This window comes from Amblyomma maculatum, chromosome 5, assembly GCF_055883805.1.
Source record: "Amblyomma maculatum isolate TAMU_Amacu chromosome 5, ASM5588380v1, whole genome shotgun sequence".
In the NCBI taxonomy this organism is placed as follows: Eukaryota; Metazoa; Arthropoda; class Arachnida; order Ixodida; family Ixodidae; genus Amblyomma; species Amblyomma maculatum.
This window is the reverse complement of record NC_139348.1, coordinates 131,942,758-131,960,434: the sequence shown is the minus strand read 5'-3', so window position 1 is coordinate 131,960,434 and position 17,677 is coordinate 131,942,758. Positions and strand designations below refer to the sequence as shown.

Sequence of the window (17,677 nt, the reverse complement as noted above, 5' to 3'; positions counted from 1 at the left end):
TGGATCCATTTCCTGCTTATTAAGTGCTTAAAGGCTTGCAGGCCAATTCTCTCTTAATCACATTGATGTACCATAAGTTGCAAACCAGAACCCTGCCACTAGCTATAAGTTAAAAGCAGAAAAACATTACGCGAGCAGTATTCTGCACTGCTTCAAAGCATTAAATGGCACACTGTAACATTAAACTACCACAAAGCATCTATGACACAAGGCAATGAAATGTGGTCGGCAATGTAATGTGAATACATTCTCACTTACTCCACAAAAATGCAAAAAAAGTTTCAAGCCCATTCTTGATAAAAATGCCTTAAACATACTATGAGACTAAAAGTAGAGCTAGCACTGTAGATATGCTGTGGGCATTATTTCTACCGTACAGCAGGTGGACGCTTTAAAAGCAACTAAAATCGTGAAAGAGGGCAGAACAGTTCCTGCACGTTTCTCAGAGGCATCAACCTCTGAGAAAGATGGTTATGTATGAAACGCACATAAAATCGACGCCTGAACTCTGCCACAATGTTTGCCAACATGAAAGACCAACAAAGTTGAGAGCTGGATAAAAACTTGTCCGGTTAGGGAATATCATAACAAAATATGAAAATGCAGACGTCAACGATAAAGCACAGAAAAAAAAAGGTGTGCTGGCTTTTGTTCGGGAGCCTCACTGACAATGAATAGAAAAAAAGCAGTGCCAACTGTTTAAATACCTTTGCAAACACCCGGAGCCCACTGTTGAAGCCTGCTTAAATAAATAGCAAAAGCTCTCGTACGGGAACAGAAACGTTCGTTTTTCTTTATTTTACAGTCAATGCCTGCATGTTCACGTTTTATTACAATATCAAATACTGTGTCCATGTAACAGCTTGCCAGCCTACCCTTTGAGCAAACCCCAATTTGTCACTGTTAATGGCAGCATTACATTTTTCACAACGTCCTTGCATGAACCATTTGCAGCGTTCATTTCCGCTGAACACAACGTGAGTACAGTAAACAACTTAATTTTTGTGAACACCTAATTTTCCTGCTTTTTACAAACCACACAGACCCTGTGAAAAACCGGTCCCATGAATGGTTTAGGCAAACGGAGAATTAAGATGTTTGTCCCTTCTGTATCATGGGACTTTGCCCTTGTGAAATATTCTGATTTCGTGACTTTCCAAGAAGGCGTAAAAACGTAAATTCACGAAAAATAAGTCGTTTACAGCACGTAAAAACAGACGTCACAAAAATATATATCTGGGGCGCGCAAGTATGTGCGTGGGTTTCTCCTAGTTTCAGCCTACGACTGCCAACATGTAATCATGTAAAGTGTAATCACATCTAACAAGCTTCTGCGCTGCTGCAAATACTACCTCCATAAGGCATTTATCCAAAAACAGAACTGCAGAAAGCGAAATTCTGAAATCCAAGAACAGCTTATGCAATCCTCGCCGGAAGTGTGCAGGACGCCACACATGAGCAAGCCATTGAGCTGAGTGCTAGAATTTTTATGGCACATCCCATCGCTAGCCCAGTGTTCTGCTGAAACTGACAGCTAGAAAATGAAGGCTCCAATACCACAAATGGCAGCCAGTGTACCTTTCAGAACAGAACTGAATTAGCATGTGTTACCAGGTAGATACAATAAAAAAAAAGAGAGAAGAAAAAAGAATGGCATTCCATTTCATTACAGTAAGGGAAGACAATTGGTGGTGTTTTACCAGGTTCCACTGGATCCCTCCGATAAGCTATTTTGGTAATTGTGATGATGGAGTGAAATTGGTCCACTGGTCTTGCCTTTTGTTTATGCGAAGCATTTGAAAAGCCTCAACTAAAGATATGCGTTCTCGCACATAAAAAATGAAACAATAAAAAAAAAAAACAATAATGAACAATCACCCAGACAACAAAACAACAATTGGCCCTTGCTAGTCCATAGAAAGGTTTTAGGAAGATGTCCAGAGGATGAGAGCAAAAGGAGGCAGGCTTAGTTGGGGATATCAATCAACCGGTCTTTTTAAAAATCCCGAGCCTTAAATTCAAAATTGCAACTTCCCTTTGTCCGAGGAGGAATGAACAGCTAGGAAAAAAAAAACCCGCGGCAGTGAATATGCTTCCATAAGGCACAGTCCTTTCTTGCAACGCCTCCATCACTGAGCTGTGACCCTTTGCGCTGAAACGTCTTCTACTGCTCCAAGGCTTCAGGTAAAGCTATGCTGTTGCCACCTGCCTATTGCTCGTAAAATCGTGGCTACCTAGAGGAAATCCTAGCGGCTACCAAGTAGAACCACAGCTAAGCCAGAGATAATGCAAAAAAAAAAAAAAAAAAGTGGTGCCAGTGACAGGAACTGCCTCAAATGTATGTAGCAGCAGCAAAATGGTAACATTTTACAGAGGCTACACAACAGCTGTTTGTATACTACTTCCTCCACTAAAAACTACAATTGGGTTCACACCATGGCACAAACCATGGCAAAGCTCGTCTCGATGGCCGCAAGTTACACAGGATGCAATGGTCACATGGCCGAAGATGGTCGCTTTAGGACTTTCTAAGGAAATCCCTTCGTGTGCGCGAAATAAGAAAGGAAATGGTCCAGCCATGTCCTCACACAAAGGAGGAAAAACCAGGAAGCGGAGCTCGTGAACCAGCCATGTTGTTGAGGACCACCCGTCCCCCATTGAGGCACATGGCGGCACTGCTCTCCTGCTCGGAGTCGGTGTAGCTGGGCGGCTTGGCAATGCGTTGCCGTTTCCATGACTGGCGCAGGGTGTCATTCACGTTGGCATAGTGATTGACAAACGAGTGCGGGTCACCTTTGGTGTCATCCTCACTTTCCGAGCCCTGGAAAAATTTGAGGCGAAAAAAAGTTAGACCAAAATCTCCCAACGCGCAACTGTGCCGCTTGTTGCCATCGCTTCCGAGTACATGCTTGTTTTCACGTACGTGAAGTTCGGCCTTTAAAGCGTGTGCCTTAGAACCGGAACCTACTGTCATGCTCAAGAAAGGCCTCATACACCACTGTAAAATAAGCGGGAAGTACAGATTTAATAGCCTAGCTATCATATATTTACTAGCGTAATGAACCGACTTTTTGTTCAGGAAAAATTGACATCAGTTTGGGGGGACGGTTCATTGCACGGGAGAAAAAAAATGACATTTCTTTTTGCGAGAGTTGTCCACCCTTCCATACATCAATGAATCGACGAAATCATGCGCGGCCAGCCCTGACCATGATCACGACTTTGGTTTTTAGAGTCATTTGCTTCAAAAGGCATTTGCTGCGATAATGCATTCAAACGACTTTGCAGAATGTAGTCTTCACTTCAGCAAAATGTTTCTTAGGTCCCGCGAGCTTTGTTATAAAGGAATTCGACTGTACGGCTAATTTTTTAAGTGTGTGCTGTGCCCAAACACAAAACCATAGGAACAATTGCAGTTCAGTGCTCCAGTTACCATGCAGCTGTAACCTATTACTGTCCAAGAGTGCCTCTACAGTTTGCTCACAAAACAATTGGTACATAAGCATCCGCACGTGCATCCACAAAGACAGGCCAGTAGGGCAAAATGATGTAAAATGATGTGAAATGTACCCCATATTGGGGCCCTCGAGGTATCAATAAAAATAAGTAAATATATAGCATGATTGGCCTACCTGTGACTCGGAAGAGCTCATCTCAGAGGGCTTCTCCGTCAGGCTGCTACTGTCACAGTGGTCATCGTATCCCTTAGTGTCCTCCTCGTCCGAATAGGTCACGCTCGCAGGTGAGGGCCGCGGTGGCGACCGCAGACTAGGCAGAGGTTTTCGCAACGACCCCCTGGTTAAGGTCCGCTTGGCTACCGGCTCGGGGCTGCCAAATCCAGCTGCCTGCTGATCGTCCAGGCTCAGCTGGTCGTCACTCTGGAGGCTTTGCTGCATCTCCTGCGTGCGTGCAGCCCTCCCTTGTATATGTGTGCTGGGGTACACAGCTTTCAGATAACTCTATATGCTTTTTGTATGGTTTATAGAGAGTGAACACCAGTTACATTGAACCTATGGGGATTAAACAACACATCCTAAAAAGCGGCGGATAGGTAGAGACACAGCAATTTACTGAGAGCAGTGGCAAATGTTACTTTACTTTTATCAAAGTAGTGCGAGGTCTTTGCAACCAAAATAAATGAAACCGGACTGACTCATCGTCACATCAAAAAATGTGACGTACACAAATTACTTGATTAGAAAGCATAACATTATGAGACCTATAGTGTGGTCATGTAGAACACGAGTAAAAAAATTAAATCTATGACTTGACATAACACTAGTAATTAAGAATAATATGCTGGGCAATGTACCTAATTCAGACTTGAAAATAGAAAGAATGCCCAAATTATTTGCAGATAAAGTTGTGACCCCCACCAGTTAAAAAAAAAAAAAAAAAAAAAAACTGTCAAAAATATGGTGAAGTTTTCAATAAAAATCACTTCACACTTCATACGATAAGCTTCAAGGAATGTGTATATTTTAGGGATGTGCGAAATCCGAAATTTCAAATAGAAATCAAATACATTTCTTATTCGATTCATGTTCATTATTGAAAAACTGATATTCAAAATTTCCGAATGCACCCTGCACTGCGCACTTCACTGCAATGCTTCAATGCATGGGCTCTGCAGTGCAGCATCCTCAAAACATGATGGGGCTGTTTTGTGAAAACTAGAGGGACCTTCCGTTGTGAAGAGGGCCTTCCTTACAGCGCACACAAAGCGAAGCACTTAACGAAACCGGGAAGAAGCATCAAATGCAGACATCATACGGGTGTTAATCAGATAAAAGTACTGTGATAAAAACATTTCAGCAGTTTTTCAGGCCTACTCGACAATTCGAGCTTTCAGTTAACTTGGACATTTTTTCTAGTCTCTTGAAGGCGAAATTAACGAGAGTTTATTGTATTCAGCAGCGATATGACATTACCGCCTGTTTTAGTAGTGCAGGTCAGTACAAAAAATAGGTATACAGAATCCTCTGTAAATTTTTTTCTGGATTTTGCAGTAGGGTATACCTTTCTGTGCAATTCTAGTTTAATTTTATTTGCAAATACCATATGAATTCTGAAATAAACAAGGCTAACAGTGGTCGCTATTTTTTAATTTTCATCTTTTTTTTTTTTTTTTCACTGATGAAATATTCAGGCATTTTTTTTTCCATATTCATATTTGATTTCCAATTGAAAACTTCAATATTCGCACACTCCTAGTATTTTTGCATTGAAATTCCAATTATGTCATATAATATTATGTAAAATAAGTTTTCGGCCTTTATGCAATATGTCATGTATACCTTTTTGCCAACAGCGTAAGAAAAATCTCTCAGCTGAGAACTTACTAAAGAGCATGCCACTGGTATCTCCAAAGTTCATGGAAAGCATTAAGGCAATAAGGATGAATTTATCATTTTGCTATCACAGATGTTGAATCGCAGCATTTTGATGTCACTTCAGGAACAGGAAAACAAATGTTTCACAACCACACAGAAAAAAAAGTAAACATCAACACAGTACCTGCTTATATCGGTGAGTCTTGCTTTTTACACACAACACGGCCACGACCAGAATAATGGCCACCATGCTGGCGGCAGCCAGCACTACCAGAAACCATGGCTCCCTATAGAATGGCAGCCGCTGCTTGTACTCCAGGAATAGCTTGTCTGCGTGAAATGCAATGCAAGTTCAGTACAGGTAAATTACTTATTATGCAATAAAAGGAAAGACAGAGAAACACAAAATACAACTTTCATTCAATTCGACAAATGCTGGCAGCTGGCAGGCATTTTTATAAGTGACAGATGATGGCAGAGCACTTTATCGGCAGTCGTTTAGCTTACTGCTAGTTTTACGATTGTACCATCAAGCATTTATTGCTCTGAGCTGCACTGTCATGCGATAAAAAGAGGTAAGGTGGCAGAGCAAGAAAAGAGGGGGGGTCACATCGCAAGTGAGGGGTACGAGTGATGGGAACGTCTATGCAGCAATGAGGAAATAAGCAATTATTTTGGCAGTAAGAGTAGCGGGTGTGTTCGCTTTTTCGGACAGCCTGGTTTTCTGAATGCTTTTTCGACCCCTTGACGGTCAGAAAAATCGGTCGGTGGCTGCATATAAAATAATTAAAGTGCGATGCAAATCAACTGACAAGCTGTAGGCACAAACTATTGCATTTCTGTCAAAATGGCACAATTGGTGCCTCTTTCCCAACCCTGGCGCACAAGCACCAGTGCATGCTTAGGTACACGCCCCACACAACGATTCACGCTCGCAGTGGAAGTCTTCTTTGAGCTCGTTCCGAGTAAGCAACGAAATGTCGTTACATTAAAAGTGCAGCAAAATTTGCTTTGTCATAGCAAAGCTAAATATATGTAATGTCCTAATAACGTGAAGCTATGGAATCCAAAATATCTCTTACAGTGAAGTCTGTTACAATGAAGCTTATTATTGCTGAAAAAAGCCCATGCATATGAGCACAAGATGAAAGACAACTACAGAACTCACTGGGCGTCAGCACGTGTTCAGGGGCGTAGGCTGGCGGGCTGATGCCCAGGCGGTTGCGGGCAAACAGTCGCAGCGTGTAGTCCGTGGATGGCAGCAGGTTCTGGAAGCTCACTGAGTGCGAAGTGCGTGGGCTGCCGTCCAGCTCTGCAACTGTTTGCCACTCCTCCTCCTCCCCATCTGCAAGCACACAGGGCAAGTTCTCAAGCGTCACACACGGCGTCAACAGCGCTAGCTCGTCACAGCCGTGGTGCTCGTCTCATGTAAGTTCATGCTTTGTCATGAAACTTCAGTGAGGTTCTGCAAAATTTCTAAATTTGTTTATATCAAAGGTACCCAAATATGCGCGCTGAGGGAATTAAAAAACTGTAATAATGAGCAATTTGTTACATGGAGGTTCATATATTCAGGTTTACCTTCACACACAAGTTAGTGAAGAAGAAAGCGACAAGAAAGAAATTTCATACCATGCGAATTGTTGCAATCAATACCTAAACAATATTGCTTCATATTTTCAATCCATCGGGTAAGTAAGTGAGCCAATAATAGACAAACGTCTTTGGTGGCAATGAAATGAAGATAATGAAATATCGCCGGGCTGTGCCACCCAAGTAGCGTCGCCAGTGCACTAGGTCGGTAACATGGGACACCCTCTGTACTCTTTCTGCTTCTCTGATGGTGCCCTCTCTGCTCATCCTTTTCCTCTGACACTACCCACGACGCTAGGTCCTGTGGTGTAGTGAGGTGGTTAAGGCACCTCACTAAGGCACAAGTAGCTTGTGGTTAAGGTACACTTGGAGACTGAATCCTTATTGCAGGTTAGATTAGTAAGTGAGGACGGGATTTTTGTGCTGCCTGCTGCAGACACTTCCTGCACACGCCACTTATCAGCCCAGTAAGGCTTCCGCGTTAAAAGGTTTATCAATGCCTAATTTTTGGGTTCGTGTTTTACCATTTGTAATGATGCCTAGGTCATTACTATGCACGAATCACCATGTCATATTTGCTTACGACTGCTGAATAATTTATAATCGAATTTTTCTCACCTGTTTCAGTTTCAACAGCCGAGTGATGGCTGTGACCTCACAGTCAAGTCTAGATCATGTGAGGGATGGAAACACAGCGATAGTGTTACGAAGAAGAAGATAGGCAGTGGCGCGAGAGGAGTCCTAGCGCTAGGCCAGCCATTAAATCATCCTTCACCCTATTGCCATGTTGTGCTGTCTTCTCGCTTGTCACCACGTAACAATATAATCATTGCTGAATCATTTGAATTAACTACAAGGATAAAGCCCGCCTACCTCAAGAACAGGAACCACTACAAGTGAAGAATGAGATATTATATCGCTGTTTTTTCCTGCCACGCATCAAGACATGATTGTGATATCACAGCCATCTCTCCGCTATTGAAACCGAAACAGGTGAGAAAAGAAAATTCTATCATAAATTATTTAGCGGTCGTAGGGGAAAACTGCGTGTGGATCGATATACAAGAATGACTTATGCATCTTTAACGAGAAGAAAAATTCCACCAAAATTTGCTGTCTATTTAAAAAGCATCTCGGCTCTTGAGGAGGTAATGATAAAAAATAACTGCCACACGCTTTCTTTGCCAATTCCAGATGGCGCCACTATCTGTACACTTCTAAAAAGTGGTGGCTGCAACCACACGTTTCCGAGAACAGTTGCCTGTATAAAAATGACGAATTGCCGGCATGCCAAACACAGCACCCACCTGAGTGCACGGCAGCCCGTGCCTCCAGAAGGTAGCCCGTGATGGGGGAAGCTCCTGGAGGCCCCTCCTTCCAGGACAGGGTGGCAGCAGTGGCACTGCGCTGGAGCGCCAGTTCAAGTGGTGCCAAGGGTGAACCTTCCTGGGGACCCGTGGTGACGTTGCGCTGGCTCTCTGCGCCATAGCCACGTGAGGTCTCCGCCCGCACGCTGAACTGGTATGCGGTCATCTCGGCAAGACCACGGACGGCCAGGAAAGTGTGGGCCACTTTCTGACGGACCTGCCTCCCAGACTCTGAAAAGGAGGAGCACATAGAGGGGTGAGAGTTTGTAGACCTGTGGCTGCTTATGGCCACAGCTTACGCACAACAGAGTTACGAAAAAAAAAAAAATCCATTACCATTTTGGCATCACCGGCAATGAACTCTGTTAGAGGTGGCTGAAGCCTAAGTTATGAGTTTGCATATAGCCAAGGTGAAATGCAGCCGAAACCCACTGTTGCATTTTGCATGAAACTGCGATCAGTCAGGAAATGAAATTGTACACCACGCTGCTCGTGTTTCTTTGCACATCACGGTGCGCCCAAAGCGCCTGTGTCCCATTCTGGACTTCGCACCACATAAAATATTGTCCTTCTCAGTGCGAACGCCACGTTCCCGAGATGAATTAGCATCGCCGACAGACTGTGTGTTCGTGGTTTAAGGCCTAATCCAGCTAGGAAGTGGCATATGGTTTTTATTCATTTCAATTTTGAGTCAAGTCAAATGAGTCGACTGACTGAAATGGACATTCCATAGCAGAATGTAGAATCCAATGTACAAGGCAGGGGTTATATGGATGCCCCAAGCCTACAACAGCGCTTGCTTGAAAAGAAAAAGCAAACAAACTTGTGCGAACAGAAGGCAAGTGCGCACTCTCTTCTGAGTACTTCCAGTGAAACACGCTTCAGAGACTCACCCACATCCAGGTCGGCTGTCTCATAGTTGACCAGGTAGGCCGTGATGACACCATTGGGTTCTTTCGGAGGACTCCAGCTGACGTTCAGGGAATTCATTGTGATGTCCGTGAAGATCAGTGGTCCAGGTGGCCCCGGTACTGTAGAGAGACCGGGCAAAATGCAGTTCAGCAAACGACCCCCAACACTGCTAAAGCATATCCAGTGTTTTGGTGCAAGTAAATGACTTCGCCTCTCGTGGTCACGGATGCGTCAAGGTGCTAGCAGGCCGCATTACAAGGAAAAAAGAAAAGGAAGACGACGCCAATGTTCTGTTTCCAAATGACCACCCTCAAACGAAAGTGTGGCTTCTTTCTTCTTTGGTAGTATTGCCTGTGGAGGAAAGGCAACAGCAGGCAGAAGAGCAGGCGTTTTTGGCATTTCTGACTCGGCTGCAAAGGCAGAGGGAAGCCGCTTTTCACCTTTCTGTCCCATCTTTAGCCCAGCATAGGTCGCATTCCTTTGTTTACGCGAGCAAGGCCCACCGCAGTTAGTTTGCACCAACACCGCATCACCCTCATATTTATCAGCTCATCAAAGTAACATTCAAGACCCTACTCACAGTCAGCCTGGGTGCGGACCTGCAGCAGTTGGGACCTGGGACCATCGCCAGCTGGGTTGAAGGCCAGTAGCTGCACCGAATAGTTGGCGAAACGCCGCAGGTCCGTGATGGTGTATGCAGTGGGGGTCGCCGGCACTGCTTCCATCACTTCTTCCGCATCACCCTCAGCTTTGTAGAAGATCTACGACACGACAGGGAATTCTGACAGTCAACACTGAACCCACCAGTCTAAAAGAGTCTGGACATTTGCAAGAAGAAACTTATGAAATACACATAATATTATGGTAACAGTGCGACATGGTAACAAGAATCACCTGTAAGGCACAGAAAAGAAAACAGTGTCAGTTTCCACAAGTTTCTTGCGGTCAAACAGAGATGAAAGCGATGGGAAATGGCTACTGAGTGTGACCTCTCCAGTGACGAATCACCTTTGCGGCTATTACTGCACTTCTGCACTGTTTAGGGCTTTTAATGTCTGACCACTCGCTTAGCACTTTCCTGTCCACGGGAAAAGTGGTCGCTTTTGGGTGGTGAATCTAATATCTGCAGTTACCAGAACTAGCTTCATACTAATGGGCAGAGTATTAAATTTTAGAGGAGGAAATTCTCTTTGTAATGGCACTAGTCTCAACCATATATTTAGTTATTTATCCATGAGAATATGACGAAAATTGCAATTAAACAGAAAGAATTACAAAAATATCAATGCTTTTTCATACAGGTGATGCACAGAAAAAAGTTAAAAAGTACGTTTTTTCTGCAGCAAGAATATGTGCATAATATCAGCACATATAAACATGTTATGTACAGAATATTTCGAGTTACGTGAAACAATTTGATCCCCAGTGAACATCACGCCAGCGGGTAAAGCAAATGCTCAGGTTAACACCCGGTGGTTGCCGAGCGCAAGACCATTGGCAAGCAATGGCTGTACAGTGAAAGCTCGTTAATTCACAACTCGTTAATTCGAAATTTTGGATAATTTGAAATAGTCATCGTGGTCCGGTCCGCAGTGCATAGAAGTCTATGCGCGTAACAGCTTGTTAATTCACTCAAAAATTGGCGCCGCCACCCATAATTCGAACTGCGCGCCGCCAAGCGGCGCTGTTAAAAACCATCGTTGGAAGCTTTCACGGCAGAACGATAGATGGCACAACCATCGGGGCGCCGCTAGGGTGCTGGAACAAGTACTAAACAGTCTTTCCTGCCGCGACTCCTTCGAGGAACGACGTTTTAGTGTTATCGACCACGGTTTCCGTGAGCCCTCGTTTTGCACGCCGCTTGTTGTGAGCTTGTGTCCGCGAGATGTGTTCGCGTGGGAAATACTGTGCCAAGACGGTGAAGGAGAAAGTGGCTATTTTACGCGAGGTGGATGAACGGAAGGCCAGCAAAGTGGAAATCGCAAAAAAGCACGGGATTCCACCAAGCACGTTGTCGACGTACGTCCGAAATAGGAAGGCCATCGAGGATGCCTATGAAGCCGAAGATTTCGCCAGCAACAGAAAAAGGCTTCGGTTAGCCAAGTATCCGGAAATTGAGACCGCTGTGATCACGTGGGTGAAAGAAATGAGAAGCGCTGACATTCCACTGAGCGGCCCAATTATCATGGCGAAGGCGGCCGATTTCGCCCTGCGCTTGAATGTGGAAGATTTTGTCGCCTCCGAAGGATGGTTTCACCGCTTTAGAGACAGACATAATCTTGTCTTCCGGGTGTTGTCTGGAGAAGCCAAAGAAGTGGATGCAGAAACTTGTGCCACGTGGCGAAGCGGTGCTCTGCAGCAGTACTTAGAAAGCTACTCGGCACATGATATATTCAATGCTGATGAGACGGCTTTGTTTTACAAGCTCCAGCCCGACAGAACAGTAACATTTAAAGGGGACAGCTGCGCTGGCGGCAAGCGAAGCAAAGAGCGGATTACTGTTCTGGTCGCCGCTAATATGACCGGGACGGAGAAGGTCCCGCTTTTTGTTGTCGGCAAGGCACATAAGCCTAGATGTTTCAAGAACATTAGGACGCTGCCGACGGAATACTCCGCCAACAGCAAGGCGTGGATGACGGGCGAATTGTTTAAAAAATGGCTCTTGAAATTCGATCGGAGGATGGAGCTAGGGAAGCGTCAAGTTCTCCTCATTGTGGATAACTGCTCGGCACACAAAGTCGACGCCGAGCTGAAAGCCACAAGGCTCGTCTTTTTGCCCGCCAACACGACTGCGGCCTTGCAGCCGATGGATCAGGGGGTGATCAGAAACATCAAATGTTTCTATAGGCGCCACATGATCGAGCGCATGACTTTGTGCACTGGAAACCAGAAGACCAGCACCATCACATTGCTCACAGCAATGCACATGTTGGTGTGTGCATGGGAAAAAACGCCGTCCACAATTGCAAACTGCTTCCACCACTGTGGCTTTGCTGCCGGAAGTATGAAAGAAAGTGGCGACGATGGGAGTCCGGAGCCTCTGCCTGCGGCTGTGCGTGCTGTGCTGCAGGACGTCAGTTTTGATGATTACGTTGGAGTAGACAGCGATGCAGCAGTGTGCGGTGCCCTAAGTGATGAGGACATTGTCGCTGAAATTGTTGGGGAGCAGTCTGTCCCAGAAGAGGCAGAAGACGAGGACGACGACGAGGAGCAAGAGCCCGTGCGTCCATCCGCGGCAGAAGTTATGGGAGCGCTGAATGTCGCGCGCCTTTTCTTCAGCTTTGAAGAGGGGGAAGAAGACTCCCTGCGTCGCATTCGCATGCTAGAAGACCGAGTGAGTACGGTAGCCCTCAGAGAGAAGAAGCAGAAGATGATAACAGACTTTTTTGCTAAATAAATGTTTTTCGTGTCCTCCGGGCATCAAACGCCTTCATTTTTGCTCACTTTCATTAGTTCGAATTTTGGTTAATTCGAACTGGCCTGGCGACCCCGTGGAATTTGAATTAACGAGCGTTTACTGTACATGCGTATGGTGAACTAAAATGAGAGAATCACTGCCAGTCAAGGCTCAAAGCCAGCTGTTGACTGCATCCAGGCCAGACACATCAGACAGATTTAGTATACTGTGATCTGCCACCACGACCCTCTATCACGCGCGGCTGCTTTGCATGCGCTGATTGGTCCCAATGTGAAAGGTTTATGCGCCGACTTCCAGCATGTGGCGCCATCTATTGGCGTCAAGGGGATCTGGGCATGTGCTGTAGAATGTGCGGTGGCAGATTACGGTAACGGATATACTAAAAACTCTCAATCAACAAGCTCCGTGCTGCTGCACTTCGTTTTCTAACTTATAAGCGCACACCAAGCAGCTGCTCTCGATGGCCGTCAGTGTATAACCACAAGATCACCACATGCAGAGAGTGCTTGCCTTGTATCCAAGCAGTTCACCATTGCGTTCTGATTCGGGTGGTGGTGACCAGGAAACGGCCACTTCAGTTGAGCTCGGCGACTCCAGGCGCACCTGCCGTGGACTTCCAGTGGGGACTGCGTGTGAGAAGGAAGCGGATCACATACACTGCAAAAGTGTCAAGCCAATTTCTGCACATCAAATTATCAATACAGTATCCGGGTTTGACTGTATATTTGCTTAGATGCTCCAGACATCGACCATGTCAGTCGCAACAAAAGGCGCAAACATGGCAGCGCATACCTGACTATGACTTAAAGTTAAGCAGGTGTCCAAATTAACAACAGTCCATTGTACCTTGCTCAGATATACTATTCGAATAGCTTACAATTTTTTTCTGCTTTTATAACCGAGTCAACAAGGCTTTGCTGCAATGTGTCAGTCCTCCTATGCTGGTCTCCCTTTGGGGCATTTGCGCACTCATTTAACTGCACCACCACTACTATGACCGGACTTAGCTGCAATATGACATCATCACTTAATCAACTACAAACTGGGGTCAGCCATTGCAGGCCAGGTTGCAAGTACAGTAATATCTCATTAATTCAATCCAAGTTAATTCAAAAATTCAGATAATTCAACAGGAGTGCGGTCCCAGCCGATGCCCACATAAGTCTGTGGTGTTGCACGCTAATTAATTCGAATATGGGCAGGCTTGCTCCAGTTAATTCAAACAGGGAATCGGACTGAGACATGACTCATGTAGCCAGTGATCCCCAAAATAGACCCCCCTAAATCTCAACTGCATAGAACAATAGTGTCCGCACACTTTGTGCACGCTATGGCAGGCACAATGACTACTGGAAGTTGTATGTTTTCGAAATATAGCTCAAAAGCATAGTTTAGGTTCCTCTTTCCTTAACTTTATGCCTTTCCGCAGTTGTGATCAGGCGCATGCAGTGGCCAGTCACCATTTTGGGCACTGCTTGGCGCGTCGCTGTTTTTTTATTTTCACTTGGGTAATGGCGTCACACTGTTTTAATGCCTACACATATATCCCTCGAATGCATTCACAGGCTGCTTGTGGTACTCTGAAATTGCACGCTCCACCGCGATGATTCACTTCGTGAACTGCGCTGTGAAGCATCCTCAAAACGAAGTGGGGCTGTTTTGTGAAGAGGGCAACTGCATCTCACTGCGCGAGAAGGGTAGCCGAGGTTTTACGAATGTGAAACACTTCAACATTCTCAACAACAATTGCTCGCTCCATCGTCGAGCCGGCTACCTGTGCTGCTGCGTTTCGACCCTACACGACAGCTGGCGGCACAGAACACACACACACGCACACGCACACACAGACAAAAGAAAAGCGACCCCGATAACTTTATAGGAATGTCGTCACTTGGACCTGGAATCTGCAGCCATTCGGCGGAGCTTGGCAGGTTTCTCTGCCATCGCAGACCTGTCAGCTGTGTAACTGCCGTAACAGAAGTCGGAATGAGTTTGAAGAGGGCTGCCACAGCTTGAAGTTCAAGTGAACTATAATCATGTTTAGCGAAGGTGTTTGACATGTTTGTTTGCCAAACTAAATAAAATGTTAGTTCGTCACTTCTCGCATATGTCTAGTCAACCGTGAAAAAAAAAAAGGGGGCACTTCGAATTGTGTAAATATGGTACATGGGCGTTTCTAATATTTGCTAAGTGATGGTTCCATGAATGTCGAATTAACCAGAGTTTACTGTACAGAACTAAAAAGAGTGAACTGCCTTTGACCTAACATGCAGGGGCAGGCTCTTCTAAAATCTGTCATGGTTCGTACAGACAGATGCCCTAGCCTTGCTACCATACCTCTAAGCACCAATAATATCCCCAGGCATTTGCACAGTTCAGAATAGGTCCCTACACGGCTAATTAGTCAAGTGTGCCAAAAACTCATGGGATGATGCACATGTAATATGCATGTTGAAGCGTTACTTGTTACATAACAACTGCAGAACATTTTTTTAAATACATGTTTAGGTTTGCCAGTTCTTTTTTTCTTTTTTTTTTAAAGGTAGCAACAATGACCTTGATTGTGCTGCAATGTCTTGGCCTGTTGTCAATCCCACCAGGCAAGCAATCGCAATTCCCCTAGCGCTTGGCAATACATATATTCGCTCTGCCACTACTGGTGCAGCAGCAGATATGTACCGTAAAACCAGAGAAAGCTAATATCAGCTAACACAGTAAAAAGAGAATGACCTGCTCACCAGCTTCACCCACATAAACCGAGACAGGCCGAGTGGGTGGACCGTCTCCCTGGCTGTTGTAGGCGATGACGCGCACCTCGTAGATGCGGTCCCGCTGCAGCCCCTCGAGGGTAAGGGGCCCCCCTTCGAGGCCCTCCAGGGACCGGGCACGGCAGTCTTGCGGGGGCGCACCCACGGGGCAGGCCTCCACGCGGTAGCCAGGGTGGCGTCGGTCCCCGTTCCAGGCCTCATCTGGAAGGCCCTGTTGAACAACGAGGAGGCAATTATGCCACTGCTGGGGCACCCAGCAATCTTGCTTACATTGTTTCAGCTTCACAAAGCTTTGGTGAAGCAAAACAAAAACATTGACTGGCTATACTAGGCTGTACCATAGTAGAACATTCAATGACAGCCACAATATCTATTTTTCTCTCCATGACCCTCCATGACCACAGGTTAATCCTGGCTGCGGTGACGGTGATGACCACTTCTCACTGGAGGCAAAAAGTGTGGCGCACACGTACTCTGTGATGTCAGTGCATATTAAAGAACCCTAGGAGGTCAAAACTAACAACCTCTCCACTACGGCGTCTCGCATAACCACAGTCGCTTCGGGACATTAAACCCTGCGAACCAAATGAAAAACCATTAACCAAAAGCATGAGCACGCGAGCACTTGCACTTGTCAGCTGAAATTTGAATGCGTGGCCACTTTAGTGACAACAAATCACATGAAAAGGTAAGGGATTAGGTGGCTTGGTTTGGTTTGTGGTGTTTAACATCCCAAAGCAACTCAGGCTATGAGAGCTGCCATAATGGACAACTCCGGAAATTTCGACCTTCGACCACCAAGGGTTCTTTACCATGCACTCACATTGCACAGCGCACGGGCACCTTGCTTTCCGCTCGCATAGAAAATCGGCCGCCGCAGCCGGGATTCGATCTCGCATCCTTGGGCACAGCAGTCGAGTGCCCCAACCACTGCACCACCGCGGCGGGGGTAGCAGGGGATTTTAACCAACTTAAATCGCCACTGCGCATCACCTAAGTCAAGTTTCACAATGTGACAGCGTCGTAAACGCAGAATTGTGAGTAATAGTAATAATGTGACAGTGAGCTTTATTTCTTCCATCATGCTCAAGGCGGACCCCCATTCCACAGGAGTGACCACCCTAGTAGGAAAAGCATTTAGCTACCAGTGGCGTGGTGCAGTGGGTGATTCAGGAGGTAGCCGAGAAAAGCGAAGGAAAAAACGCATGAGGACATGTGCATAGCACGGTGCCTGAAGAGGCCAAAATCTACATTTTTATCACGATGTCACGAAAGGTCTTGCTCGCTGAAAAACCAGGCGCCATTGGCGTGCCGAGAAAATGTGGATTGGTGCAGAGGGTCTTGACGTTGCCTTCCCTGGTTTTGCACCTAACTGCTTGGGTACAACTGTAAAACAAATGTACTTAGCCTGTATTCATTATTATGCATTGTCATTTCCCCAGTGTCCCAAGCAATCACTCATGTGGCTCAGCAGCGGAGAAAGACAAAGATGATGATAAGACTCGCACTCACATGCTTCAGGCACCTACCATAATATAGGTGCATCCTTACCCCAACTCAATGCCAATCTTGCCCCTCTTCCAACTGCACATGTTCCTACTCGCTCCTTCACCATCTTGCATTCTCCCGCTCTGACCACACTACACCTCTTTACCTCCTTACGCTCCATCACTGCACCGACACTACTTACATCTTTGCTGTCTTCATGAAGTCACCAACATGACTATAGGTAAAAATATGTGGCATGGCACACGCTTATCTCTCAAACACAAACATCACAACTACTTGCTCACAGAGAAACACCACAACAGGAAAAAGAAAGCCTTTTAATCCTGCTTTCACTCCCGGACCTCAACTTTGAATAAATTGTGGCACTTCCCACAAAAAAAGAAAGAAATTAAACAATGGGGGGGAAGACAGGCACATAAAAATCTGCCATTGTCAAGTTACTCTACACCTAGTGCCCCATCCGTGCTCCACATGGCTGCAGATGAATCGAAAACATCGAATGTGTGATCACAACATAACTCTATGATGTTTGTAACATTTCTTTTTATTCCAATCAGCAAGAAGAACATCATTTGCAAAAAAAAAAAAAAAAAAATGCTAAAGGCCCCTGGTTGTTTGACATGCACCTGACTTTCTGTTTTGAGATTAAAAGCCTTACCTTCCAGACGACGGTGATTGATGTGGTGGTGTATGGTGTCACGACTACATTTGTTGGCGGCACTTCCGGAGCTGAAATTGGAAAAACAAACAAAGCGCTGTTCAATACCTTCCTAACCG

The 17,677-nt window shown here is 45.6% G+C and overlaps 1 protein-coding gene across 1 annotated transcript in view; it reads right to left on the bottom strand.

Moving 5' to 3' along the window:
* Positions 1 to 2,348: 2,348 nt before the first annotated feature.
* Positions 2,349 to 17,677, bottom strand: part of sdk (sidekick cell adhesion molecule) — a 58,651-nt gene continuing 43,322 nt past the window's right edge. The window contains exons 24-33 of the mRNA XM_084604345.1: positions 17,559 to 17,629; positions 15,362 to 15,602; positions 13,134 to 13,249; positions 9,786 to 9,966; positions 9,187 to 9,324; positions 8,234 to 8,524; positions 6,502 to 6,678; positions 5,518 to 5,663; positions 3,633 to 3,899; positions 2,349 to 2,821 (exon numbers count right to left, since the gene is read on the bottom strand). Of these exons, the coding sequence (XP_084460471.1) occupies positions 2,585 to 2,821; positions 3,633 to 3,899; positions 5,518 to 5,663; positions 6,502 to 6,678; positions 8,234 to 8,524; positions 9,187 to 9,324; positions 9,786 to 9,966; positions 13,134 to 13,249; positions 15,362 to 15,602; positions 17,559 to 17,629 (1,865 nt within the window). The 3' untranslated portion in view covers positions 2,349 to 2,584. The remainder of the gene's footprint in view (positions 2,822 to 3,632; positions 3,900 to 5,517; positions 5,664 to 6,501; positions 6,679 to 8,233; positions 8,525 to 9,186; positions 9,325 to 9,785; positions 9,967 to 13,133; positions 13,250 to 15,361; positions 15,603 to 17,558; positions 17,630 to 17,677) is intronic.